General features: G+C 49.5%; 1 protein-coding gene and 1 long non-coding RNA gene across 2 annotated transcripts in view; one reads left to right on the top strand and one right to left on the bottom strand.

Annotated features, from left to right (window-relative positions):
* Positions 1-1,355: 1,355 nt before the first annotated feature.
* On the bottom strand, positions 1,356-4,522 carry LOC113906894. The gene is made up of 3 exons (XR_003515022.1): positions 4,360-4,522; positions 3,430-3,685; positions 1,356-1,518 (listed from the first exon to the last, which is right to left on the bottom strand). It is a non-coding gene; the product is annotated as an uncharacterized LOC113906894 (long non-coding RNA).
* Positions 4,523-13,996: 9,474 nt separating this feature from the next.
* VASH2 (vasohibin 2) overlaps positions 13,997-27,997 on the top strand; it is a 41,068-nt gene continuing 27,067 nt past the window's right edge. Inside the window, exons 1-3 of the mRNA XM_027565636.1 lie at positions 13,997-14,206; positions 14,844-15,282; positions 23,638-23,726. Of these exons, the coding sequence (XP_027421437.1) occupies positions 15,007-15,282; positions 23,638-23,726 (365 nt within the window). The 5' untranslated portion in view covers positions 13,997-14,206; positions 14,844-15,006. The remainder of the gene's footprint in view (positions 14,207-14,843; positions 15,283-23,637; positions 23,727-27,997) is intronic.

The raw sequence follows: 27,997 nt of genomic DNA, 5'->3' as shown, positions 1-27,997 counted from the left end.
AACCCTCATTAGCTCCAACTAAAAATGGACCCACTGGAATTTTTACAGGCAGCTATTAAGCAGGAGTAGAACTCACAGGGCATTATTATGAACATGGTTACTAATTATGCCTCACAAGCCGGGGATAGGGGGTGGGGGTGGGGGTGGGGGGGCAGCTGGGGGCAGAGGATGCTGTTGGGTTCCTGCCTTCCAGGGGGTGAAATTACTGCTCTCTCATCCTTGACGATTTCTCCATCTCCCAGCCAGGCCTCTGGGCTGTCCAGGTCACCCTCTGGTGAACTTGGCCGATAGTTTCTCTTTCAAGAATGTTACAGCCAACCAAGCCATCCGCGCGCCACAGGTAAGGAGTTCACACACCCATCATTGAGATGTCTGATGACGGTCAGCAAGTGCTGAGCCCAGCAGCGGCTCGACACACAGCTAACTCCTCCTCTGCCAGTTGCTTCCTCCTGCCGGGTCTTATTTAATCCTTCCACAACTCCTGTGAGGTGGCTGTCGTTGAACCAATTTTCAGAAGGGCAAACGGGTTCAAGGTTGCATGGCTCAGCTGAGTCTGCACAGTATTCTTTGCACGGACTGTACCTGGAAACCCTTCTGGATCATGATATGGTGATCATTTTCCTGAAGGCAGGGGACTTAGAGACGCCACAGGAACATCTCAAAAGGCAGAGAACCATGGCCAAGGAGAGAGGAAGGAGGAGAAGGGTTAAAACAAAAATCATCTACTCCAGAGGGGACACTATATATCAGACATGGCCCGTAGTCATGTTTTAATTGGCCTACACACTCTTATATGATGGAATTTGTTGCTGATATTTGAAAAACCAGAGCATTTCCCCCAAAGAGCCAGACTTCCAAGTTGTCTCTTTTACTTTTTTTGGCATGCCAGGTCGTAGCTGCAGCATGCTCGATCTAGTTTCCTGATCAGGGATCGAACCCAGGCCCCCTGCAGGGACAGGCGGATTCTTAACCACTGGACTACCAGGGAAGTCCCCCAAGCTTGTCCTGAAAAACTGTAATCATTTGGCCAACCATTGGTGGAGGCAGACTAGGGCTTCCCTCCTCTTTAAAGAGGACAGTACTCTCCAGCGTGCCACCGTACCCACTAGGCCAGCGTCACCCATTTCTGTTCCTTGCCTGACACACTGACAATTGAGTTTATGGTCCCTGATCTATTTCCACCGACCCCCTCCCTGTAAGAAAAACAGGACCCAGTGAGGTGACAAGATCAAAGGCACATGGGGTGACCTAAGACAACCACTTAGCTTCCCTAGGCTGCAGTTTCCTCACCTATAAGATGGGAATGTTGATAGTGCTTGTCTTAACGTGGGCTGCTGGAACAACATACCACAGTCTGGATGGCTGAAACAATAGACATTTATTTGCTTAGAGTTCTGGAGGGTGGAAAGTCCATGATCCAGGTGCCAGTAAATTTAGTTTCTGGGGAGAGCTCTCTTCCTGGCTTGAGGCGGTCACCTTCTTGCGATGTCCTCACATGGCCATTCCTCAGTACATACTCTGTAGGGAAGGGCAAGCTATCTGGTGCCTCTTCTTGTGAGGATACTGACCCTATTGGGTCAGGGCCCCAGCCTACAATTTCACTTAACCTTAATCCTTTCCGTAGGGACCCCATCTCCAAATATGGCCATATAGTTAGGGCTTCAGCATACAAATTTGAGGGGGGACACAAGTCATCCTCAACATTCAAAAAACTAAGATCATGGCTCAGTGACAGATCTTATTTTCTCAGGCTCCAAAATCACTGCAGACGGTGATTGCAGCCACAAAATTACAAGACACTTGCTCCTTGGAAGGAAAGCTACGACAAACCTAGACAGTAGATTAAAAAGCAGAGACATCATTTTGCTGACCAAAGTCCGTTTAGTCAAAGCTATGGCTTTCCCAGAGTTGGACCATAAAGAAGGCTGAATGCCGAAGAATTGATGCTTTTTGTGTTGTGGTGCTGGAGAAGACTCTTGAGAGTCCCTTGGAGCAAGGAGATCAAATCAGTCAATCCTAAAATAAATCAACACTCAATATACATTGGAAGGACTGATGCTGAAGCTGAAGCTCCAATAATTTGGTCACCTGGTTCGAAGAGCCAACTCATTGGAAAGCTTTACACTGATGCTTGGAAAGACTGAAGGCAAAAGGAGAAGGGGGCAACAGAGGAAGAGATGGTTGGATGGCATCATTGACTCAATGGACATGAATTTCAGCAAACTCTGGGAGAGAGTGAAGGACAGGGAGGCCTGGCGTTTTGCAGTCCATGGCGTCACAAAGAGTCAGACATGACTGAGTGACTGAACAATAACAGTTCAGTCCATCAGTTCAGTTCAGTCGCTCAGTCATGTCTGACTCTTTGTGACTCCATGAATCGCAACATGCCAGGCCTCCCTGTCCATCACCAACTCCTAGAGTCCACCCAAACTCATGTCCATTGAGTCGGTGATGCCGTCCAACTAACTCATCCTCTGTCGTCCCCTTCTCCTCCTGCCCTCAATCTTTCCCAGCATCAGGGTCTTTTCCAATGAGTCAGATCTTCGCATCAGGTGGCCAAAGTAATGGAGTTTCAGCTTTAGTATCAGTCCTTCCAATGAACACCTAGGGCTGATCTCCTTTAGAATGGACTGGTTGGACCTCCTTGCAGTCCAAGGGACTCTCCAGAGTCTTCTCCAACACCACAGTTCAAAAGCATCAATTCTTCGGTGCTCAGCTTTCTTTATAGTCCAACTCTCACACCCATTCATGACTACTGGAAAAACCATAGCCTTGACTAGATGGACCTTTGTTGACAAAGTAATGTCTCTGCTTTTTAATATGCTGTCTAGGTTAGTCATAACTTTCCTTCCAAGGAGTAAGCATCTTTTAATTTCATGGTTGCAATCACCGTCTTCAGCCCATAATGGTGCCCATTTCCTAGGGTTGCTGTGTGAGGCTGGCCTGAGTCCATGTGGGAAAAGCACTCAGCGTCTGGCGCATCATATGTTCTCAGTAAATGTCAGCAATAACATGTGACAATAACAGTGAGGGCGTAGGCTCCCTCTTTAGCTTTTTGTAGCACTTCCTCTGCCAAGAGAGATGCTTGTCATGGTCTCTCAACTGCTCCCCAGACAATTGTCTATCATAAGGTCGAGGAAAGTGTTAGCATTAAGGAAGGAAGACATGTTGGCACGTGTCTAATGCTGACTCTTTCCTCAGGTTAGACACCAGGGAGCCTCCAGGGAGACTGACAACAGGAGACCCCGTGGTCGTCTCCTCTGGGAAAACTGAACACCCTGCTGTAAAACTGGGCTCACACTCCCTCTTCAGTATTCCAGCCTCTTCAGAGGCTGGGCAGACAGTCAGCCTCTCAATGTGGTTAGCTCGTGGCCCAGATACACAAATGCCTGGATTTCCTTCTTGTGTAGAGTCCTTGTCCCATCTTACCTGTCTTTCCTTTTCATCTCCGGGTGTGGAACATTCCCTGGAAGGCACCGGGCCTGTGTCCGGGCCCTGGAGATCCAGTGTACTGGTCAACTTGATCTGCTCCACAGTCTACTCTCTGCTCTGCGCTGTGCCGGAGGCTGTCCTTGGTGGACTGGGCTCCCGTCTCCTGCCCTCATCTGCTCCTTCAGGCCTCAGGCAGGTAACAGCTTCTGGGTTCTGCACCATCCCTAATGGTCCCGTCATCTCCCCTCTGCCTCTGTCAAAAAATATCTTTCACTTAAAAACCAGTTCGAGAGTCCCACCTGTCTTCTGCTTGATCCCTGACTCATATAGAATGAACCTGACCTGTACAAAGATTTTTAGGGCACAGTAGAGAGGTCTGAACCCAGAAAAACTGCTCAGTGGCAGGGTGGTGAGTCAGGCACTCATTCTGCTCAAGGATGATTTTCCTGCTCCAATTTCCATGACTATTTCACATACACACCCTGTGGCAGTCACCAAACACCTAGAGGTGGCTGCCTGCCTCAGATGGGATGCTGCAGGCAGCTGAGATTGGCAGATAGAGTGCCCTTTGTATCACTTGGGTTCCTGGACCTTCAGAAACTCCCAGGGTAGGTCCTGTACGACCCAGATCATGCGTCTCCATAGCAACTGCCTTAGGTCTCATTCATTAGCTGGGGCAGGCCTGGGTCACCGCACTTACCTATTCATTTGGGAAACAGATGCTATTTTATTAAACTGCTTCTTTTTGTCTTCCTATAGTGCCCAAGAGCCAAAAGGGGCTTCCTCACATAACCCCAGTGTCCCAAGGCATCTGAGCGATGGCTCCTCTTTGCATGAATCTCAGGAAACCCATAGAGACCAAATTCAAGTATTTGCAAGATGGCTGCTGTTAGAGACTGTATTTTATTTACCTATTTATCTACTTACTTATGGCTGCACTGGGTCTTCATCGCGGTACACGGGCTTCTCATTGCCGTGGCTTCTTGTTGTGGCTCGCGAGTTCTAGAACACAGGCTTAGCAGTTGTGGCATGCAGGCTTAGCTGCTGCATCGTGGCATGTGGTATCTTCCCAGACTAGGGATTGAGCCCATGTCGCCTTCACTGGCAAGTGGGTTCCTCACCACTGGACCACCAAGGAAGTCCCAAAAGACTTGATTTTTCTGTCCGTCCAAAATTCATATGTCAAATTCTCAATTCCCAGTGCAATGGTTTTAGGAGATGGGACCTTGGGCAGTGATTAGGTCAAGGGTGGGGCCCTCATGAATGGGATTAGTGTCCTTGTAAAAGAGGCCCTGCAGAGCTCCCGTGTCCCCTCCACCAGGCGAGGGCACACTGAGAAGCTGGCTGTGCAGGAACCAGGAAGTGGGTCCTCACCAGTGTCTGGGCTCTGCCAGCACCGTGATCTTGGACTTCCCAGCCTCTGGAACGGTGAGAAATCAATGTTTGTTGTATGTAAGTCACGCAGTCTGCGGTCTTTTTGTGAAGGGGCGGGCCCAGGGCCTCTGACTGCACTGTCAGGAGTGACAGGAGGTTTCTTCTCTGAAGGCTGCCATTGTCATTTCACAGCAGATGATCCTCGTCCTCTCTGGGAAAAAAAGTAGCTGAAACCCAAGAAAGTCTTAAATTTCTGCTCCCTCTAGCCAAATGTCCTCAGAGCACCTCAGAACCCTAAACCTGGCAGGAAGAACCATTGTCCAGGGCCCGCTGCTGCCCGTGGGTCGTTCAGGCCCCAGTGGGGTCCTCTCCCTGGGGCCTCCCTGGTCTGAGTCCCTTTGCTTTCATTTCTCCTCTGTGCTCCCCCTTCTCCCGTGATCCCTCTCCAGGGCTTTGGTTAGAAAAACTAATGAACCTGAAATTCAAGGGACTTCTCTAGGAGGCAAAAGTTTGAAACATCAGGACAGTAAAACTTTTTGATCATAAGAACATCCGGGTCTTGACTGTGACGACCATTTAAATCCACATTCTTCTTGCTATTAAAAAAAAAATTGAAAAAAAGAGTTGGATTAAGAGAATCTTCTAGTTCTGCCACTTATTAATTGTATCATCTTATGCAAGTTGCCTAACCTTCTAAACCCCAGTTACTTCCTTTGTAAAATGGGAATAATAATACCTGCCTTACAGGCTTAGTATAATAGACGGTTGTTATGTTTTCAGGAGTTAGTGCCCCCTTCACCTTTTAAAAACTTTTCACTTGGAAATAATTTCAAACTCACAGAAAAGTGGCAGGAATAAGAATAGTGCAAACACTGTCTGCATACTCTTTACCATTAACATTTCACTTTAAATCTTTTATTATTTTCTTCTACACACGCACACAGAGTGAGGTATTTTCCTGAACCCCTTGGGAGTAAGTTACACATTGAATAGCCCTTTCCCCTGGTATACCTCATATTTTCTTTTTTAAAATAAATTATTTATTTCTTTACTTATTTCTTTATTTTTATTTAAAAAATTTTTGCTCGCACTTGGTCTTTGTTGCTGCTCTCAGGCTTTCTCCAGGTGTCGTGAGCGGGGTCTACTCTTCGTCACAGTGCCCAGGCTTCTCTTTGTGCTGGCTTCTCTCCTTGTGGAGCACAGGCTTTAGGCACACACGCTTCGGTAGTTTCGGCTCACAGGGTTAGTCGCTCTGTGGCATGTGGAATCTTCCTGGACCAGGGGTCGAAGCCACATCCCCTGCATTGGCAGGGGATTTTTATCCACTGTACCACCAGGGAAGTCCCCTAAGGTACATTTTCTAAGAAAAGGAATCAGGATATTCTCTCACATCACTATAGTACAATTACTAACTTCCATAAAGCTGACAAAGACACAATACTTTTATCTAATTGAACATCTAGACTCCAGCTTTGTCAATTGAACCACTAATGTCATTTACACCATTTTTTCCCTCTTAGGTCAGGATCTAGTTTATGATCAGATATCACATTTAGCCATCATGTTTTTTTAGTTTAACTCTTTTTTTTTTTTTTTGGCCTTGCCATGTGGCCTGTGGGATGACCACCAGAGAAGTTCCTAGTCTTTCCTTAATTTGGAACATGTCCACAGATTTCCTTTGTCTTTTATTACATTGACAGTTCTAAAAATATAGTTTTTTGAATGGAAGTTTCCTTATTTGGGATTGGTATGATGTTTCTTCATAATTAGATTCATGTTAAGGATGCTAGTCAGACTGTTGTATAGGGGATGTTGTGTTCTCTGGATATCACATTTGGAGACACGTGAATGGCACCCCACTCCAGTACCCCACTCCTGGAAAATCCCATGGATGGAGGAGCCTGGTAGGCTGCAGTCCATGGGGTCGCTAGGAGTTGGACACAACTGAGCGACTTCACTTTCACTTTGCACTTTCATGCATTGGAGAAGGAAATGGCAACCCACTCCAGTGTTCTTGCCTGGAGAATCCCAGGGACGGGGAAGCCTGGTGGGCTGCCGTCTCTGGGGTCGCACAGAGTCGGGCACGACTGAAATGGCTTAGCAGCAGTAGCAGATGTTCATCAGCCCATAACTGGTGATAATAACTTTGATCACCTGGTCAAGGTACTGTGTTACTCCATTGAATAGTTACCATTCTTCCCCTTGAAACTTACAAGCAATTTGAAGTAAGACACTTAAGATCATGCAGATATCCTGCTCCTCACTGAAATGTCCCCTAGCATGCATTTATGACTCTTGCCTGAAAAAAGTCTACTATGAGGATTGCAAAGTGATGATTTTCTAACTCTGGTATTCCATTCACCTTTACATTCTACTATAAACAAGATTCTTCCCTTCTACACCACTTATTTATGTATTTATTTATAATCAATATAGCCTTGTGGGTTTCTATTTTTCCACCAGCTGTCTATCTGGTTACCCTGGGGAGGGCTGCTGTATTGCAGGCTCAGTATCAGTCTTCGCTGTTGGCCGGCTGAACTCCCTCAACAATGGCAAGAGCTGTGGACCAGATCTGGTTTCAATTTAGAAATGAGGTAAGGGTGTATGATTTTTCACTATGGTGATTGAAGTTGGCCTTCTGCTCATAGCTCTCTGTTCTTTCTAATTATGCAAATCAAGTAATACTTTAATTGGCTGCCCACCTATCACTCCTGGTAGGGTGACCATGGGTATCAGTTCGACTGGGGTGGTTCTAGTGTACACTTATTTCCCCCACGTAATCATTACTAGCACACTTTTCACTCTTGAAAGTGGCTCAATTTAGACAATATGTGTGTGTGTGCATGCTAAGTCACTTCAGTCGTGTCCAACTCTTTGTGACCCCATGGACTGCAGCCCACCAGGCTCTTCTGTCCATGGGATTCTCCAGGCAAGAATACTAGAGTGGGTTGCCATGCCTTCCTCCAGGGAATCTTCCCAACCCAGGGCAACTGTGTCTCATGTCTCCTGCATTGGCAGGTGGGTTCTTTACCACTAGTGCCATCTGGGAAGCCCAATTTTGACAATGAATACCCTCCCTTTAGGAACACCATGATTTATTATCCAAACACCAGGGGTTCCTGCAGATAAAGTCACACTGGTCTTCCTGCCTCCTTGCTGTCCATTGTGGTAAGTATCCCACCTTGTCCTTTATGATCATGTGCTCCCACCAGGGCTTTGCAGTTCTGTGATTTTTATCATCTCCACTAAAATCATGGAGCTCAGTCCCACAGCAGCTTCCCCCGTACCATCAACCTTGAACTACAAGGTCAGTCATGTCATGCTCACAAAAACAAAACAAAACAAAACAAAACAGACTTCCTTACTAGCACACTCTTTATTGCTTTAGTGAAGAGTGTGTCCTCTGGGCCAGCCCAGGGAACTAGTCAGGTGGTGGATTCTTGAGCCGTATATGATAAACTCTTCTAATAGTCCCTCCTTCCTGAATCTTCTGACCCCTTCCTCAACACTGCACATGGAAATCTGGCTTCTCCACTTTGCTTACTGTAGGCCATTTTTGAGACCAGGCTTCAAAAAGCCACCCTAGCAAACTCTCCGGGCAAGCTCCAAGCATCCTTACTAAAATATTAAATCTCGAGTTCTATGTGAATATCCCCAAATTAGTAAATTCTTCCAATTGAGCTTCCTGCTTCACCCCCACCTGCAAACAGAACATCTTCCAGATCCACTCCCACATGCTTCTACAGTTCCTGCCAGTGCACACCAGCCAAGTCCCACAAGATTTGTGGCAAGCATGCTCTTTCTCCCTGGAGCAGGACTTCTTCCAAGTGTGGGCTGTGCGACAGCCTGACTCTGGGTTTTGGCAGAGGCAGTAAGTGGCGGGGCCAGGTCTTGAGAAGAAGCCTTCTTTGGGCAGGAACATTCAGGAGATCTGAAGGGTCAAGAAACTCATCCACCCCTATCCCCGGTCTCAGGGTCCCAGTCTTTCCCTATCAGGGCTCTGCTTTGACGTGGATGCCTATCAAGGCCATGCATTTAGTCTATTTTTGCAGTTCTGCTACCCTTGTGGTCAAACTGGCTCATCCTAAAGGAAATCTACAATGAACATTCATTGGAAAGGCTCATTCTGAAGCTGAAGCTCCAATACTTTGGCCACCTGCTGTCAAGAGCTGACTCATTGGAAAAGACCCTGATGCTGGGAAAGATTGAAGGCAATAGGAGAAGAGGGTGACAGAGGATGAGATGGTTAGAGAGCATTACCGACTCAATGGACATGCATTTGAGCAATCTCCGGGAGACAGTGAAGGACAGAGGGGCCTGGTGTGCTGCAGTCCATGGGGCTGCAAAGAGTTGGACATGACTCAGCGACTGAACAGCCACAGCCACTTGTATTCCCAATGTTTCCCTCTCCATCAATTCAACCCAGTTAAATACGTGAAAGCTGTGATGCTATTGCATATCAAAGCTACTGCTATCTCTCTTGTCACCAGCAAAGGACTCTATTGACTTCATACAGCGAGGAGACACAACCCAAAAATCCATCCTGAGGACTCGCTTTCTAGAACCACTTATAAAACCGGTTGTCTTAGCTCTGTTACTCTAGAAAACAGGATCTGAAAGCAGAGATGAAATCTGATTGAGAAGGCAGCAAGAGTGAGTGAAAAGGGAAACAAGGTGGGCTAGGAAGAGAAGCAGTGCAGGACGGTCTGTTCTCTTGCAGGTAGGTGCTTCACCACCCTCTGCAAAGAGCCGTGGCAGGTGCTTCAGGAAGTACGTCTGCTCAGCCATATGGGATGTCTCCAGACAGTGTTAGAAAATCACGACTCAGAACAGTCCATAGGAGGCAGGAAGGAAAGATAATGTATTTGCCCAGCTCCCTCTCATTTCCTCTTTCTATCAGTCAAATGTCCCTCGTGCAGGCCGCAGGCTCAGTCACTTCAGTCATGTCCGACTCTTTGCGACTCCATGGACTGCAACCCGCCAGGCTACTCTGTCCATGGGGATCCTCCAGGTAGGAACACTGGAGTGGGTTGCAATTTTCTTCTCCAGGGGAATCTTCCCAACCAAGGGATCGAACCGTGTCTCTTATGTCTCCTGCGTTGGCGGGCAGGTTCTTTACCACTAGCACCATCTGGGAAGCCCCAAAATGTTCCCCAGAGGGAATTAATTCCCTTAGATTCCCCATTGAGGACTGCTTAAAAGCCACATCCTTCAGTGTGACATTTCATCTGATGCAGAAGTAGTAGACGGCTCAGAGACTCCAGACACGCGGTCAGCCAGCCTGGCTGTACAGCAGCAGCCAAGGGGGACCTGATGGGCAAGCGACTGTCTATCCCAGATGGCTGAACTGCACAGATTTGGCTGGCTGTGAAGGGAGCTGTGGAGGCAGGAAAAAAGGCAACATCTAGCCAGTGTGATTAGGCTCATAAAATGCATCTCATACATCCATCAAGAGGCTATAAATATCAACAGGTGGTGGAGCTAGACGTATCATCATCAGGTTAGGATTTTGTCTTATTTATCTTAGAGACCCTAGCAACTGGCACTTGAAAAGAAGATACCATTTGAACTCAGTTTTTATGGTTCCAAACCATAAATTAAAACTACTACATGTCTCTGCTATGCCAGTTGTTATGCTGGTGAACAAATAGGACTATGCTCTCAGAGGTTGAGCAGCTGGTCATCATGTGTCAAGTTGGCCTTGCCCCACTGTGTGCATATGTGGCTATGTCACTCTTACTAACCACCTGAGCCCTGGCTGCCAAAGGAGGAAAGGAGGCGATAAATTAGCCGTTTGGGATTAACATATATACGGTACTATACATGGGCTTCCCTGGTAGCTCAGCTAGTAAAGAATCCGCCTGCAATGCAGGAGACCCTGGTTTGATTCCTGGGTCAGGAAGATCCTCTGGAGCAGGATAGGCTACCCAGTTCAGTATTCTTAGGTTTCCTTGATGGTTCAGACAGTAAAGAATCCTCCTGCAATGCAGGAGACCTGGGTTCGATCCCTAGGTTGGGAAGATCCCCTGGAGGAGGGCATGGCAACCCACCCCAATATTCTTACCTGTAAAATTCCATGGACAGAGGAGGCTGGTGGGCTATAGTCCACAGTGTTGCAAAGAGTCAGACATGACTGAGTGACTAAACACAGCAGAGTACTATATATAAAAGAGATAACCAACAAGGACCTACTGTATAGCATAAGGAACTATACTCAGTATTTTGTAACAACCTATACGGCAAAAGAATCTGAAAAATACATATATTATAAATAAAAGTATATTATATATAAAAGAATATATATATAGCTTAATCACTTTTCTGTACACCTGAAACTAACACAACATTGTAAATCAACTATACTTCAATTAAAAAATTAAAAACAAACAAACAAAAAAACCCCCCTAAAACCCATAATCTGTCTGGCCTGGGTTCACTTGAGTGTTATATAACACGAAATACACAAAGAAATGGAGAACAGAGTCGGCTGGTCCACACAATGAGTACAGTTCTCAGATGCAAAAGGATTCTGAACAAAAGGGCCCTTCTGACCTCCAGTCCTTTCAGCGGGACAGCGCAGCTCACATCAGAAGCTGTTTTACCACCTCTTTGGAAAATTAACCAAATCTCATAGCTGTCTTCTTAGACCGTTTCACTTGACTCCCCACTGCACCCATCCCCTGGGATGGAGGATGGATAGTAGGAATACTGGAGATGAAAAACAAAAGCGTTTCCTTCAACTGTGGGGGAGTCCTGAGGTGCCTAGGCCAGGAAGATGATCGATGACCCTCTCTGGTCCCTAGGATCTTGATCCGGGTGAAGCAGGATCCAGGCCCTGGGTTGACATGGACCTTGTAGTTGTTTGAATTTGGCCTGAGTGGGGACACTGGAGATTGATGCCAAGGACACTTGCCAGACACTCTGTGATGTTCACTAACGGGTCTGATCACTTGAGCTTAGGAAGCTCCCTTTTCTCCTGAGGGCTTGTGAGGCCATATTCTCTACTCTGCATACAGATCTGCATCTTGAAACCCTAGTCTCCTGGACTTGAAACCCCAGGGGAAGTGAGGAGAAAGAGACGGATCTGAAAGAGAGTGAGAAAAGGGAGGAAGGCTGTTTGAGGTGAGAATACAGCTCATTCTTCTGAGGCATGTTTTCTCCTAATCAGGAAATGAAAACCAAGGCAATTATGTATTGAGAGGATAACTCTCTTTCCATTCCCTATTTTTTCCAGATGTGCTTGTACTTGAATTACTCAGATAATTTCCTGAATGTTATTATTAGGTCCATTTCCTCTATCTGGACCTGAGTTACTCTCACTGTGGAATCTATAAAGTCCAGGGCCTGGGCTCTGTCGGTGATGCTGCAGGACTGGTTAGGAATCCAGGTCTCTACCTCACCTTTCTTCTGAGCCAGGAGCTACACTCCAGCACCCACCCCTCACCACACCGTTCTCTGAAAGCGGAGTTCCAGTTCCACAGGAGCGACTAACCCGTAGCATCCAGAAACAGATCTGTCATCAGTGGTTTTAGATGATTGCTTCTTTTTCTTCTTCATTTAAAAAAAATTATCTATTTTAATTGAAGGATAATTGTTTTACAGTGTTGTGTTGGATTCGGCCTTATGTCAACATGAATCAGCCATAAGTATACATGTCCTTTCTCTCTTGAATCTCCCTCCCACCTCCCACCCTCCCACCTCCCACCCCATCCCACCCCTCTAGGTTGTCACAGAGCCCAGGTTTGAGTTCCCCAAGTCGTAGAGTAAATTCCCACTGCCTATCTATTTTACATACAGCAGTGTATATGTTTCCATGCTACTCTCTCCATTCCCCCGCCCCGGCAATAAGTCTATTCTCTATGTCTGCAGATGACTGCATTTTTAATTTGAGGTTAACCTAGCATTGCTGTCACAGCTGCTTTAACTCCTCAAAGCTGGCAGGCTGGCCTGGAGTTTAAAGAGAAAGGCTTTACAGCCAAGTTCTGAAGTCTCCATAAGCGAGGAAGTCAGAGGATCATAGAATCTTAGAGCCAGAACAGACCTTGGAGAGTGAGCGATCTGCTCTTCTCAGATAGAGGCCAAGGCACAAAACAGGCAATGGCTTGTCCTGGGTCACACAGCTTAGCCAACTGATAAACCTGGCCTTAGGGCTAGCCCTCAGGTGAGGACTCTGGTGCTCTTCCCCTCTCACCTTGCTCTTCTTTTTAAAAAGAAGATGTCTTTAAGACAAAGGTCTTTGCCTGGAGAGTGTGGGAGAGCCTCCACTTCACCCTGGCTCTGAAGCATCTCTCCCTCCTCTCCTAAATCAGTAGCTGTGACAACAATGTGAACCTCGATGACCACTCCCTCGCATATTATCTTGGGTGTAAAGGGACTTTATTAGTCTCTCTGGACTAATGTCTCACAAGGAAAGATGCTGAAGCTGAAGCTCCAATACTTCGATCACCTGATGCGAAAAGCCGATTCGTTGGAAAAGATCCTGATCCTGGGAAAGACTGAGGCAAAAGGAGAAGGGGACAGAAGATGAGATAGTTGGATGGCATCACCGACTCGATGGACATGCATTTGAGCAAAGTCCTGGAGTTGGTGATGGACAGGGAAGCCTGGTGTGCTGCAGTCCACGGGGTCACAAAGAGTCGGACACGATTGAGCGACTGAACAACAATAATGTCAGAGGGTCTATGGCTCTGTCACCTAGTGGGTTTTGGGTAATTCGTAATGTGGGGTTAAAAAAAAGTGTGTGTGTGTATATACACACACACACTTTTTTTTAACCCCACATTACGAATTATGTGAACAGCCCTGCCTGAACCACCCATCACCGCTTGGTAGCGGCAGGTGAGTGTGTCCAGTGTTCCTCAGGGAATGTGTCTTACCACAAGCCCTCGTCTACCTCGGGGTCACTTCTTGGGTGGCTTTACTCTCAGGGTCACTTCTTGGGTGGCTTTACTTTTCCTCTGCTTCCCACAGTTGCAACCCCCGCAGTACCACGACCGTTGGGGAAACTCTGTCCTAAGTCCCAGGGACCCACGCTCCCGCCCCCGCGGGGGTCCCAGGACAAGACGGCGATCGCATTTCGCGCGGCCGCCCGGGGCCCCCTCCTCCTCTTCGCTCCCGCCCAGGAGCCTCCGGAGCCAATCAGAGCGCGGCGGAGCCCCGGGTTGTGAGAGTCCCGCGCTCGGGCCCCGCCCCTCTTTGTTGCGGCGGCCAATGGACGCAGTCAGAACATCGGCGGCTGCCCGGGTGACTCGGTTATCTGTCACAGAATAACATTCGAGAATGGGACATGGAATGAGACGACGGCCGCAGCACCCCCAAGCCCAGGCCCAGGCCCAGAAGCAGCCCCCGCCTTCCCCGCCGCCCGGAGAGGCTCCGCAGCCATGAGGCCGACTGTCCGGAGGTAAGGTTCCGGAGCTGCTGTGCGCCCTTTCCCGCGCCCCGCCTGCAGCCAGTCCCCCGCCCCGCCCGGGGTGCCCGGCGCTGGAACTCGGGGAAGCAGGCGGGTGGAGCCACTGCCCCTGCAGCCGGGGGCCGGGGGCCGCCCCTAGCGCTCCCGGCTTCGGGAGGGCTTCCTGGAAGAAACGCGGCGGTCTTTGCAAGCCGAGGCTAACGCTTGCGCCCTCGCGGCAGCCCCGGGCGCTCACGTGCCGGCACGTTCTGGCTCAGCTCTCGGGCACATTTGGCGACCCAGGAACGTGCGGAGCCTTGCGGGGACCTCCGGTTCCTTCCTGCGGCGTGTCTTTCTTCTTCTTCCTTCCCCGTCCACTCCGCAGCCTCCACGCTCCTTGTATTTCCCTCTCATGGTTTAGGTGGGTGTGAAGCTTTGTGGCAATATCCAAGTCGCCTTGCTAGGTAATTCCAGGGCTGGAAGCTGGTGTGCAATTCCCTGGCTGGGGGTGGGCTCTGTCCGCGCGCAGTGCGGAGCGGACAGTGAAGTGGGGATCCAGCAAAGCCCCACTGCCTTGGCCACGGCCCCCTCCGTGGTCCCTCTGGGTGTCCACTTAACCGTGGTGTGTGCTGTCTCTCACTGATTTCAGGCACGGCCCGTAAGCAGAGCTCCGGCCGCCGCTCCCCCTTGGTGCGTCCTGCCGCAGCGAGAGGCATGGAGAAGGCCGCCCCTGCCGGGCGCTGATCCCCGCGCTGCGCCCGCGAGCACACGCCCCCTGCGCAGCCCTCCGCGTCCCCCGCCCCGGCCCCATCATGACCGGCTCCGCGGCCGACACTCACCGCCGCCCCCACCCCAAAGGCGCCAAAGGCACCCGGTCCCGGAGCAGCCACGCGCGGCCCGTGAGCCTCGCTACCAGCGGGGGCTCGGAGGAGGAGGACAAAGACGGCGGGGTGCTGTTTCACGTTAACAAGAGCGGCTTCCCCATCGACAGCCACACCTGGGAGCGCATGTGGCTGCACGTGGCCAAAGTGCACCCCAAGGGGGGAGAGATGGTGGGCGCCATCAGGAACGCCACCTTCTTGGCAAAGGTTAGTAGCTCCGAAGGAGGGGTGGGCTGGGCAGGGATGGGACCATTTTACCTGTACGTAGCGTAGCGAATAGAGGCAATTTCCATTTTCCTGGTCCTGCTGCAAACTCCCTTCCCCGCCTAATTCTTCCCGCCGGCTCCCACCCCCTTTGCTTAATGGAGATGTTTGTCTTGGATGTCTTAGCAATGCGAGAGAAAAGGAAGAGGGGTTACTGTCCTGGGACTGTGTGGTCGACTTGTGCCAAGGCTTCTTTGAATCTGGAGCCAAATTCTGTTATTTACTTACCCTCTGTACATCCTCCTTCAGCGAAAACTGAAGCCACCAGGTAGCACCAGTGTGCCAAGAATGCATAGACTCCCTAGGCATCGAGCCCCTCTCACCCTCTCTGGAGTCTCTTGGTCCTCCTCTGTGTTCCCCTCGAAAATGATGTATTAGACTGTGAATGAATTTACAACCAACCAGTCAGACTTCTCATCGTGAATCATTCCTAGACTTTTTGCCAATTTTTTTTTTTAAATGACAATGACTTTCACCTCTGAAACTTGCAAAAGAGTCAACCCTTTCTTTTCCCAGCTTATCTGGGCTCTGAGAAAAAAGAAAAAAGTGTTTTAACCATGACTTAAAAGGGACTTTCCAGTACCCATGATGAATGAATCTCACAGGATAGAGAAAGAGACTTAGGAATGAAACTGTTTCTACCTTGGAGAGAAGCCAGTGAGCCAGTTGAATTTGGTGGCCAAGGATAATGTTAATAAAATGGAGGGACATGTGCAGGGGTCTCTATGTGAAACATCAGAATGCAAACTCAAGGAGGAATGACGCAGAGCCTGGGGGATGTAGCATGGCAGATGGTTTCCCGTGCACCCTGGGGACTCTGGTATGGCTGAAAAGATTCCTGGGCAGGTCTAGGAATGCCAGGCCCGAGACCTGGAAAGCCATCTGGTCGAGTCCCCAACCTGGAGCATCTGGTTACTTGAGCCTCTGAGCCTGCAGGCCAGAAAGCTGTGTGTGCCCTTGGGGAAAGTGGCAGAGCCTCTCAGCTTCCTGTGGCAGTTGGTTACAGTGTTTTATTACCCTGCTGGTCAAGGAGATCTTTCATTTTGCTCAAAGAGAATCTTGCCTGCTTTCGTGTCAGCTGTAATTACCCTTGCTGAGTCCTTCTGGAGGACTCAGAACCTGAAAACAACTCTGGTACCGATGTACAGTTCTGACTTCAGAGTTGGTCCTTACTTAAGTGAGGCTTTCTCATTTAGCACCCTCAGCACCCACCCTGCTTCTAACTGTGACTTCATCCTTCTCCTGACATTGTGCGTGGGGACCCCCTTTCTCTATAGGAATCAGAGAATGTCAGCGTTGGTAGAGATTAATCCCTGCCTCTCAGCAAAAACCCTCCCTTTTTTTGAAGACTTCCTGGGATTGGAGGGCTCGCTACCTCACAGAGCAGCTTCCAGGCCTGGCCAGATTTTGCTTACTAGGGAACTCTTAAACTGGGAACAGAAGTCCGTCCCCACCCTTCCTCCCCAGTTACGTGTCATCAACAGTTCTTCTGGTCAAGAAGCAAAGGGGAGCACACATGGCCTTCCTATGCTACTCACAGCTCCCTTGAATGTTATGAGATGGTTCTCTTGGAGTGAGGGAAGGACTTGGAGTCAAAAATCAAGCTACTGAATCCTAGTCCTGGTTGTGCTACCTCTAGCTTCGTGACCTAGATCACTCATTTAAAAATCTCCCACCTTCGTTTTCTCATCTGTAAAATGGGATTAGATCAGGTAGGGTGTAAAGTTCTTTCCAAGTCTCAAATCCTATGGGGTTATGACCCGTTAATCTTCAGGTTTCCGGTGATGTGTGCAATAACAGAGGGACACTGGACTATTCTGCATCTTCCTTTAATCGTCTTTGTCCACAGGTAGTTCCTTTCATCTTTTCTTTTTTATGTATCATAGTTCCCAGATCAACTCACTTTCCTTGTCCTCTTTCTAGGACAGTTGCTACTTTGTCATCAGTCAGTCCCGGAAAGCAAGCACAATATGAAACACAATATGCTGAATGTTGTCTGAGCAGCTTAGAACGTACACCACTACATCCGGAGACCTGTACTTTGATACTTCCATTATTGAGGCTGAATTCTGGGTTCTTAAAAAAGACTGTTCTTTCTTTTCTTTTCTTTTTGTTTTAATATAGTGGCCATATCATATTGTACTTTCACAGTAATACTAAGGTCATATGAGGGCTTCTGCCAAGCCAGGACAACCCCAGCCTGAACGTGGGCATCGGCTTTTTGAATCTAAATAAAGAACTTCACTTTTCTCTCCTACGTTGTATCATGATGCTTGCTTCTCCATCCTCAGCCCCGCTGTAGCATCCCCTTTCTCCTGGTTCTGACATCCCCCAAACTCTGACTCTGCACAGGCCCTGGGATGGGAACAGCTTTTTCTTTTTTAAAAATTTGTATTGGCATATAGTTTCTTGACAATGTTGTGTTGTAAATCAGCTACATGTATACATATATCCCCTTTTCAGATTTCCTTCCCATTTAGGTCACCACAGAGCACTGAGCTGAGGGAATAGCTTCGAAAACTCCCGCTTCCAGGAACCTCTGATTCGAAGGCTATACCTGCACTCAGCTCAGCAGAGTTTCTCCTCTGGGGCCAAGTCCTTTTCTCTTTTAATCAAATCCATGTCTTGCTGAGGAATTTGTACAGAAGCAGGGGGTAGGGGGGAGTGGTGGTAGAAAAGTTGGAGAGTTTCAGGGAGATTAACCTTTTGGTGGGCTTCCCAGTTGGCTCAGCAGTAAATAACCCGCCTGCCAATGCAGGAGCTGTGGGTTCGATCCCTGAGTTGGGAAGATCCTCTAGGGAAGGAAGTGGCAACATTCTCTAGTATTCTTGCCTGGGAAATCCCTTGAGGAGCCTGGCAGGCTACAGTCCATGGGGTTGTAAAAGAGTCAGACATGACTTAGTGACTAAACAACAAACCTTTTTTTTTTTTTTTGACAATTGAATATGGAATATGGATTAAGAAAAGAAGTGAGCAGGGTAAAGTGTCAAAGACCTAAAAGGAGGACTGAATGACACTTCCTTTGACCACAGGCATTCTGTTAGTAAGTTCTGTCCAGAGATCCAGGTGCCCCCACTGGGGAAGGGGGGGACAGGTGTCTCCTGCTCTGCGATCCTCCTTCTAAATGTGTGACTGTGGGCCTCTGCCCTACTGGTTACTGGCTCTGAAGTTCCAGCTGACTAGGTGAAAGCCAGGGTTTTTTAGGGGTAGTGCAAGAAAGCAGCACGAGTTAGTTGGCTGATAATCAAGGTTGGGAAGGAGAAGCAGAGAAGATGGCTGGCTCAGAAAAAATCAGCTGAGCCAACTAGGAGTCAGCACCTCCTGCTTCTTGACTGCCTGGAGCCCAACTCTCCTGGGGCAGACAAGCAGATGGATTCAGCGGGAAACATCAAGCCGTTTCTTGCAGACGCCACGTTTTTGTAACTCATCCTCACGTTGATCCCAAATTGTGACATAATTCACATTTAGTGGACTCCGCTTGGCCTGAGTGAAGAAGGGTGAGGGCTGTGGAGCCAGGCTTTGCTGCAGTCAGGGCTCCTCCTGTCGCCTGCTGGCACACATGGGCAGCTCACTTTCTCCCCTGTCCTGCGTTCCAAACCATCAGTCCCCACTTCCTGCTCAGCCTGAGGATGTGACCCCTGACCTTCATACCAGGTTACCATCAGCAGATTTCTGGGGCCCAGCCTGGGCTCAAGAGTGGTGTTCCGTGCTCCCCTCCAGCTTGCCAGAGAAGATTCTTCTGCCTGGAACCTGCACAGTGTATGGTATATTGCCAGGGCAGGGATGGCAAAAGGCTGTGCTTTCTCTCTGTACTTTCTTGTCAAAGACTCGTGGTGCCCGGGGCTCTCGCTGCCTCCTCGCTCCTTTCCTGGCTCCTCCTTCTCGCCACATGGTGATGTATGGGGATGATACATACTGGTGTCTGTCCACATCTTTGCTCCTTGGATGCTTCTGACAGGTCATTGCGTTTGGCAAGGATGGAGTGAAAGAGAGCCTGTCTGCAAAAGCTGGCCTGTGGTTTGTTTCCTTTTTCTTCTTGAACAACGGTCTTCCTGTCCACCCCCCTTCCCCCACCCCCTGACTGTAGGCACAGTGCCTACGGTGGTAGGAGCTCTTAGAGGGGGTGGTTTAGATTTGTGCCCTCTAGATTCAGCCTTCTTCAGCTGGGATGTGGCTTGAGAAACTTGGATGCAGTTGGCAGGAGGGACTTGACAGGGACAGGATAAATCTAGGTTGAAGTCTTGGGTGAATTGGGGCAGGAAAATAACAGGAGAGACTCTCAGGACCCCAGTCAAGGATGAGAAGAAAAAGGAGCGTTCCCCGGGCTTTTCATGAAAAGGCTGTACCAGTTAATTTTCCCATGATGCCACAGGAGAGCATCCTACCAGGACTGGGTATCCACACTTCAAGATATCTCTCTTTATTGGAGAGGCAAAAAATGATATTCTGCAGTGGCTTTAATTTTTCATTCTTAAATTGTGCACTGGAACATTTAAAAAATATTTATTCACTATTTGCATTTCTTTGTGAACTGTCTTTTCATGGTCATTTAAAAAATTGTGGGAACATATTATTTACCATTTTAAGTGTACAGTTCACATTGTACTTACAATTAAGTACATGAATTACTTACATTAGTTACATGTAAGTTCACATGTACTTACAATTAACTTCACGAATGAAGGATATTAACTCATGTAATTTACACTGTAAGTAGGTTCACATTGTTGTACAACCGCTACCACCTTCCATCTACAGAAGTTTTTCTTCTTCCTCGGCTAAAACTCTGTACCCATTAAACACTGAGTTCTTATTTTTCCCTCCCTCAGCCCCTGGCAACCACACTTCTATTACTCCTTGGCTCTATGAATTCGACAGCCATAGTAACCTCATATAAGAGAGATCATTCGGTATTTGTCCTTTTGTGACTGGATTATTCCACTTAGCATCATGTCTTTGAAGTTCTGGCTTATATATCAAGTGTCAGAATGTCCCTTCCTTTTAAGGCTGCGTAGGAATGCGTGGCCTGTGTAGTGCATTGTGTTCACCCATTATCTGTTGATGGACACTTGGGTGTCCATCAGGGCCATTTTCTTTTTTTGCAAATACAAATGTGCCTGTTTTTATTGTAAGCTTACCTATATTACCTTCCTGACCATATACTTTAAAGAGACTATTTTTTTTAATTTATTTTTTTATTGAAGGATAATTGTTTTACAGAATCTCTTTCTTTTTAAAAATATTCACGTATTTATTTAGGCTGCACCAGGCCTTAACTGTGGCACTTGGGATCTTCAGTCTTTTGTTGGCGCTTGCTGGCTCTTTAATTGTGGCATGTGATATCTAGTTCCCTGACCAGGGATGGAACCCAGGCCCCCTGCCTTGGGGGCACAGAGTCTTAGCCACTGGACCCCCAGGGAAGTCCCTGGGGCCATTTTCTCTTCATGAAAGCCCAGAGAGTTTTATTAACTTCTTCGAAGTGTGAACTCTTCATGAATTATGGACAGTAACGCATGGCCCCCACGTATCCACAGGGGGATATGGACGTTTTCATTCTCTTCCTTCAGGCTGAGAAGGCATCTCTGTGATGCTCCTGAGTTGAGCCTCCAGGGGCTCAAACTCTGCTGAATCTGTTATCCAGTTCCTGAAAAGTGGACACCATTCAGACTCCTCACCCCCCCGTCCAGACCCCTGAAAACACACCGTTGATGAATAATGATTAGGACAGCTAACACTTAAAGAGCCCCACGCGCCGAGCCCCAAGTTGCCTGCTTTTTACATTAGGTCATATAATCCTCACCGCCAGCCTGGAAGGTCTGAAGTAGATGGTATTCTTTCTTATTTTATCAAGAGGGACCTGGAGGCTTAGAGGTGGGGGCAGCTTGCCCAGGGTCCACAGCAGTTAGGTGAGAAAGCAGGGACTCATAATTACCCTGCAAGGAGCCTGCCTGGTTTGCCGTCCGTTGGCCTGTGGGGGCATGGGCGGCCGGAGGCTGACCCAGCCTGAGCCCCCCGCCAGCTGTCCCAGACGGCAGGGTGGGCTGCAGCCAGATGACCTCATCCCCTCGGCAGTCCCCAGCTGGGGTTTGGAGAATGTGGCCGAGGCTCCTGCACTCGCTCTCAGCTGGGGCTGAGGTAAGCGGGCAGCTGTTTTGAAAAGCCCTTGGGCGCCACTGGGCTTGCTATTCTGAAGACCAGCTGCCCCCTGACTCCCACCCCCGGCATCCGGCCCTTGCGGGCTCCATCGGGCTTGGGGGCATTGAAATCACTTGGTGGTCAGCCCCAAAAGCTGACTCAGAACCAAGTGGCTCTGGCTTCCTCAGGGCTTTGGGCAAGGGACGTCCCTCTGGGGATCCCTCAGGTGGCTGGTGACTCTGTGGGGCGTTTTCCCGTGCTTGCCAGCTTTTCTACTAACTAGGTACCAACCCCGCTTTCTGCCCGTGGCTTCATGAACCCTGCCACTGCCCTTTTGGTGCCTGTCCCACCTCCCGCTTTGTACCTGGCCCAGAGCTCAAAACACAGGAGGCGCAACAGAAATGGTTGTCCGCGTCTCCCCTGCTTCCTCACTTTTGTATGAAAGCTCTGGCACCTTCTTACACAGAATTCCGGGTGTGGGTAGATCTGTGGATGTTACTGCAAAAAAAAAAAAAAACCAGGGACAAGCTTCCCCGTGTTTGCTAGGGCAGAAACACAAGGACACGCTTCGTATTTTGACCCCCAGGGGGTTGTGGGGAGGACCATGTAAACAAATGTTCAGATGGGAACATTTTGCTCCCAAAAATGACTCTCCATGACAGGAATGTGATTTGAGTTGATATGTTGTAAGCAAAATGTTTGCAGAACAGCTGTGTGAGCGTGTGCACTCCCAGTCTCACATTTTCTTTTTCTCTCTCTCTCTCTCTCACACACACACACACACATTGCACCTTGGCTGTGAAATAGGATGTGTGGCTAATTCTGTTTTAAATAAAAGCAATGGAAGGTGTAGAAGTTCGAAGAACCTCCTGCTTCAGGCCCAGAGGCCCTGCGCCCTCCAGCTTGGATGTAGGGCCTGAGCCTGCAGAGCTGGGGGCAGAACCAGGGACCTTCGTGGGCCGTGTCTGGCTTTGGTGCCCACAGGCTGTCCAGCTCTGCCCCCAAGTCTCTTCACCAGTGGCTTCCCCTCTATTTCACCAGTGGCTTCCCCTCTATCAGCTAAGCACTCCGTCCCCAGGGTCTCCCTTTCCCTGTTTTCTTCGAGAGTGGAACTAATCTGACCTGTGGCCCCTTCTGCTCCTCCCTAAGCGACGCAGGCCTCCTCTCCCTCCTGCCGGAGCTGCCAGCCCGCATGGGCTGGCAGGCCCTGTCCCTGCGTCTCCCCACCAGAGGCCAAGGTTAGAAGGAAAGTAAAGGAGAAACTGCCCCCTTTCTTCCCAGGAGTGACTGGATTAGAAGCACTTGCTTATTTTCAGTCTTGGCCTGGTCGGCGGGGTGGCTCAGAGCTGAGCGCCGTCTCAGCTCTAAGTTCCTAAGAAGAGGCACTTACCTCCCACTTGCCTGTCCTGGGTGCTTTTGCTCCCTTCTCTTCCCGGCGGAGGGTAAGACCTTCAGACACTCAGTGTTGACCTAGAGGCAGATTAGGAAGTGCAGGGGAGACTGGCCGCCAGGAGGGGTCAAAAGGTAAGACGGCTCCTGAGTTGGAAGGGATGCCCTTTCCTGGGAAGAGTTGAGACAAGAGGGGCATCCTTACGAATCCGCTCGGGGCTAGATTCAGGGAAGGGGTGCCACAGGCAGTGCAGGGGGTGGTGTGGGGGAGAAACGCTAGGTGCAGAGCCATGTTGCCTCCCTTTGGGGCACCATCATGTATTCAGAGGTGCCCTGGCGAAGAACACAGGTTACCCCAGCCACGCAGAAAAGTGTCGTCGTGCAGTCGAAGTGTGAGGATTAATGGAGCACCTTGAAACACCCTGCCTGGGAGGGGAGGGTGGGACACTACAGGGCATAGCCCTTGGCCTCAAGAAGAGCGGAGGCTCCCGCGGGGAGACGGGCCGTGTTCATGCAACACGCAGAGAGCCGTAGGGAGCCCTTGCGACGACCCAGGGCAGGCTGTGTGCCAAGGGAACACAGAGGACGTCGGCAGGGGACTGACTGGTCTGGGGAGACCTTATCCTGGAGGCACCAGTTGAATGGGTGCCCGGGGCAGGGTGGCCAGCTGAGCTTGGGAGCAGCTCTGCAGTGGTCCTGACCCTTGGTCCACTCTGAGGCACTGGGCCCCACAGCATCTCCTTGATACGACCATCTCTCTCTATTTCTCTGCAGCCTTCAATACCCCAGGTTCCAAACTACAGGCTGTCAATGACGATCCCAGACTGGCTCCAGGCGATCCAGAACTACATGAAGACACTACAGTATCCTTCCGACCGGGGTCAGAGGAGACGACCCAGCCAAGGGGATGGGCATGGTGATCGCAAGTCTGATGGCCTGTCTGTTCGCAGATGGTCAGCAAATGCGGTGTGAGGTTGATGAGGCCAGGGACGGAGGGACGCCGTGATGTGAGAGCCTAGGGGTGACACTGGAGGGCCATCGCTGTGATGCTCAGACCCTCTCCCTTTAAGCTCAGACCCTCTCCCTTTAAGCAGGGTGTGGGGCAGCCGGCAAGGGGCGGCCAGGGGCGGGCACTGCTCCTCCTTCTCTCTCCCTCCTCCCTCTCAGTCATCCTTGGCTCCTTCCATCTTTCTTCCAATGCCAGCTTCCTTTTCTCTCTTCCCTCTAGTCTTCTGCTTCCTTTTCTTTCCTCTCTCTTTTTGGCCTGATGCTGACCACGCATCATCAGCAAGAAGCCCATCCGGTGCTGCCTTTCGCACCTGGTACTCTTGCTCTGCATGAGTGAGTGTGGCTCTGGGCTGGGGTCCCCTCCACTTGGCGTGAGTTTGAAGAAGAGCCAAGTTGCCTTGTGGTTCCCAGCTGGGTACAGACCAGCCAGCCGTGGCTCTCTTTTCTCCTCTGATCTAAGGAGTGTCTGCAGTCAGGATTAGATCAGTTCTGAGCACCTGCGTGAGCTGTGGTGTAAGAACCAAGGGGGCGGGTCAGATGGTCCCCTTGCCGCGGCTGGTGCTTTATCCGGGATAGGGGTCAGATGGGAGCCGGGCTGAGAACAATGTCAATGAGAGGGAGGGGCTGTCTGCCTGAGTGAGTCAGGGAGCATCTTGGCTCAGCCAGTGTTGGGCTCCCTGCCGCTATCCTGGCCCCCAGCACATGGTCCATGAGGTCAGGCCTCGGCTCACCTCTGTCCTTCCTCCCTAAAGACAGAGAGCTTAGCAGAGAGGATTTCACGGGGCACTGCACACATGTCCCGCCTGCCCCGCAAGAGGCCTCCCCTCTCTGCTACGGGCAAGAAGCTGTCCTGTGGACTTATGTGTTTGCCCTGAAGGGAAGGGTGCTAGCAGATGAGAACGGCCCCTTGGTTGGGTGACCCCTCTCAGTTCCTTCACAGACTGTGAACTCCCTGTGTGTTATTTTCCCAGTAGAATCCTAAAGTAATATTAGGGATTAGAAGATAGCACCAGCCTCCAAGGCTCAGGCTGACAGCCCAAGCCCAGGGAAGGCCGTCTGATTCAGTGCTGATCACCGAATTGGGAACTCGCGTGGGGAGCTCCCTTTGGCCCAAAAGCATAAACTCTTGTCAGAGTCCACCTGGAGCCCCAAGAGCTGAGCCTTCCTGGATGTGACTGACTCCTCACAGAACATTCCAGAAGGTGATGGAAATTAGAACTTAGAATTGCCCACCCCACTTCTACTTGGGGCTTCCCTGACAGGTAAAGAATCTGCCTGCAATGCAGGAGACACAGGACACTTGGATTTGATCCCTGAGTTGGGAAGGTCCTCCGGAGGAGGAAATGGCAACCCACTCCAGTATTCTTGCCTGGGAAATCCCATGAACAGAGGAGCATGGTGGGCCACAGTCCTTGGGGTCACAAAGAGTCAGACACGACTGAGCCACTAAGCAGGTCCCTTCTACTTAGGAGAGGGTCTTCACAAGGATCATCTGGCTGGAGATTAAAGAGGATAAGCCTGGGGAGAAATGCATTGTGGGGGCACGTTTGCATGTGCTTTACATATAACTGCTCTTTCTCCCATAAACCCTGCAGCACACTCTCAGTCCTGAAGGATCTGCTTTTTCATTTTTCTCTTCGCTGACCCGTTGTGATGGTCGCTGACCTGGATCGGTGACTGCAGAGAGGGCCAGAGAAGCGAAAACATGCCCCGTGCTGCCGGGATCAGGTTCTGGGTCACCTTGCCATTGGAGTGTCCTCCCTGTTCTACCCTCTGACCAGCCTTTTATTTTGCAGTTCCACGGGCCTTCCTAGTGCTTTGTCCTGGACGCAAGGACTGGTGCTAGGGTATGGGGACCACTTGGGGCCAGCCCTGACTGTGCAGGTTCTCAGCTGGGGATGCAAAAGGGTGAATCCTGCCTTCCCTTCTGTCAGCCTCACAGCCTTGGCCAACAGGGGTGCTGGCCTCGCACAGGATTCTGGGACATGAAATCTGTAGTCCTGAGCTCTGTTGTGTGGGGTGCAGCCTTCTGAGGGTGAGGTCTCTCTGTCTCTGAAAGCAGCCGTTTACTGGAGGTTCTCCTCCCCAGCCCATTTTCAGGGCTGATAACTGTAAGGGACTGAGAAAGGATGGTCAGGTAAATTTTTCTTAATTATTTTTTTATTATAGATTGGTCTCACTCTATGCACTAGATGTATAAACTAGATATAAGCACGGAGAGAAATCTCGGCATATAAATAGAACTTTTGCCTGTTGCATTCTACTTTTACATTCTTCCCTGGTGGCTAAAGAAAGGTAAAGAAAGTGAAAAGTGAAAGTTGTTCAGTCATGTCCAGCTCTTTGCGACCCCATGAACTTTATACTCCATGGATTCTCCAGGCCAGAATACTGGAGTGGGTTGCTGTTCCTTTCTCCAGGGGATCTTCCCAACCCAGGGATCGAACCCCGGTCTCCTCCCAGGTCTCCTGCAGAAGAATGAACCACCGTCTGAACCACCAGGGAAGCCCAGAAGGTAAAGAATCTACCTGCAATGCAGGAAACCCTGGTTGATCCCTGGGTCAGGAAGATCCCCTGGAGAAAGGAACAGCAACCCGCTCCAGTATTCTGGCCTGGAGAATTCCATGGACAGAGGAGCCCGGCGGGTTCCAGTCCATGGGGTCGCAAAGAGTTGGACACGGCTAAGCGACTAACACTTTAAATATACCAGGAATCTCACTGTTTGAATGAAATCTTTGGTAAAGTGAAAAACCATTTTACAACGAGACTGTGGAGCCCTTTATTTTCCTATTACCTTCAGGGTTTTGTATATTGTATTTTTAAAAGCTGAGCGGGCCTTTATTGTTATGGGTTATTCTTATGGCTCATGCTGGTAATTTCCCAACAGTTGAGCCTCTTAAAATCATCCCCTGCCTCCCCCAACCCCTCATCAGTCCCAGATGGGGTGACTGAATAACATCCAGGGCCAAGACCATGGCCTGAAATCAGAATCGCCAGAGGTGGAGCCCAGAACCTGCTTATCACAGACTCTCCAGGAGGTTGTTAAACACGCTCGTGTCCTAGGGGCCAAGCACGTCTTTGCCAAGACAGGAATCCCAGCCCTTCTTAGGAGGGTGTGCAATGCCTTGAGGTGATCATTGCTTCCCTCTGCAGCTGCCTGTACCATTGTAGGGGCACGCGTCTAACCTCATACTCCACTCCTGGGCTACAGGTTCAGGCTTCATTGGCACCTTCCCAATACGCACTTTTCCTGTAGGATTTTGTTGGAGGCGAAAAAGAGAAACAGAAAGTAACTTTTCTTTAGGTTCAGAAAAAATCAAGATCCAGTATCAAGAGAGCCTGCTATCAGAGAATCTCTGGTCCCCTTCCGAATGAGCTCATGTGGGCTTGCAGGTCTCTGAAACCTTGTGGGCAACCAGCTAAACCCCTGTGGGGGTAATGGTGTCAGTCTCCTCAGATTTAATAATCCATGCCAGTGTCAGTCAGACGGGACATGGAAGAGATGTCTCCCCAGAAAACTCTGCTGCAGTCAGTTTGCTCTTGAGAAACTCTGCTGCCATCTACCTGGCCTCCATGCCTCACCCTTCCATCCATCCAGCCATCCAGCCATGAACCTACCCTTCTGTCTGCAGCCAGCCAGCCAACCTTTCATTCATCCATCCACCTATCCTGTCTTCTGGTTTTTAGTATTTATTTTATGATTTATTTGTCTGTGCCTGTTCTTAGTTTTGGCCACAGGGTCTTTGGTTGTGGCATGTTGGATCTAAGAATATCCAGGCAAGTCCCACCTAACCACTCTTCTGTCAACCCCATTCTTCTTGCCTTCCTTGCATCCACCCACTTATCCATCCATCCGTCCACCCAGCCATTCACTTATCCCTCATATTTAATACGTTTTGTTAACTGGAATATGTTGGACTTGTGCCATGCTTTAGGGTGATACAAAGATGGTAGAGAAACAGTCCCAACTCTCAAAGAGATTGTAGTTTAGTAGATGAATTAAGACATGTAGTCAACAAAATACAGAGAATATTGAAAAGAGCTAGTCTGAAGTTCCAGGGTGCTTTGGGGCCTCCAGGGCAGGTCAGTGAGGAGGAAGATGCTGTTGGTGATATTCTGGCTACTGGAC

Source organism: Bos indicus x Bos taurus, chromosome 16, assembly GCF_003369695.1.
Source record: "Bos indicus x Bos taurus breed Angus x Brahman F1 hybrid chromosome 16, Bos_hybrid_MaternalHap_v2.0, whole genome shotgun sequence".
Classification (NCBI taxonomy): domain Eukaryota; kingdom Metazoa; phylum Chordata; class Mammalia; order Artiodactyla; family Bovidae; genus Bos; species Bos indicus x Bos taurus.
Note: the sequence above shows the minus strand (reverse complement) of the source record. Positions and strands in the feature narration are given on the sequence as shown.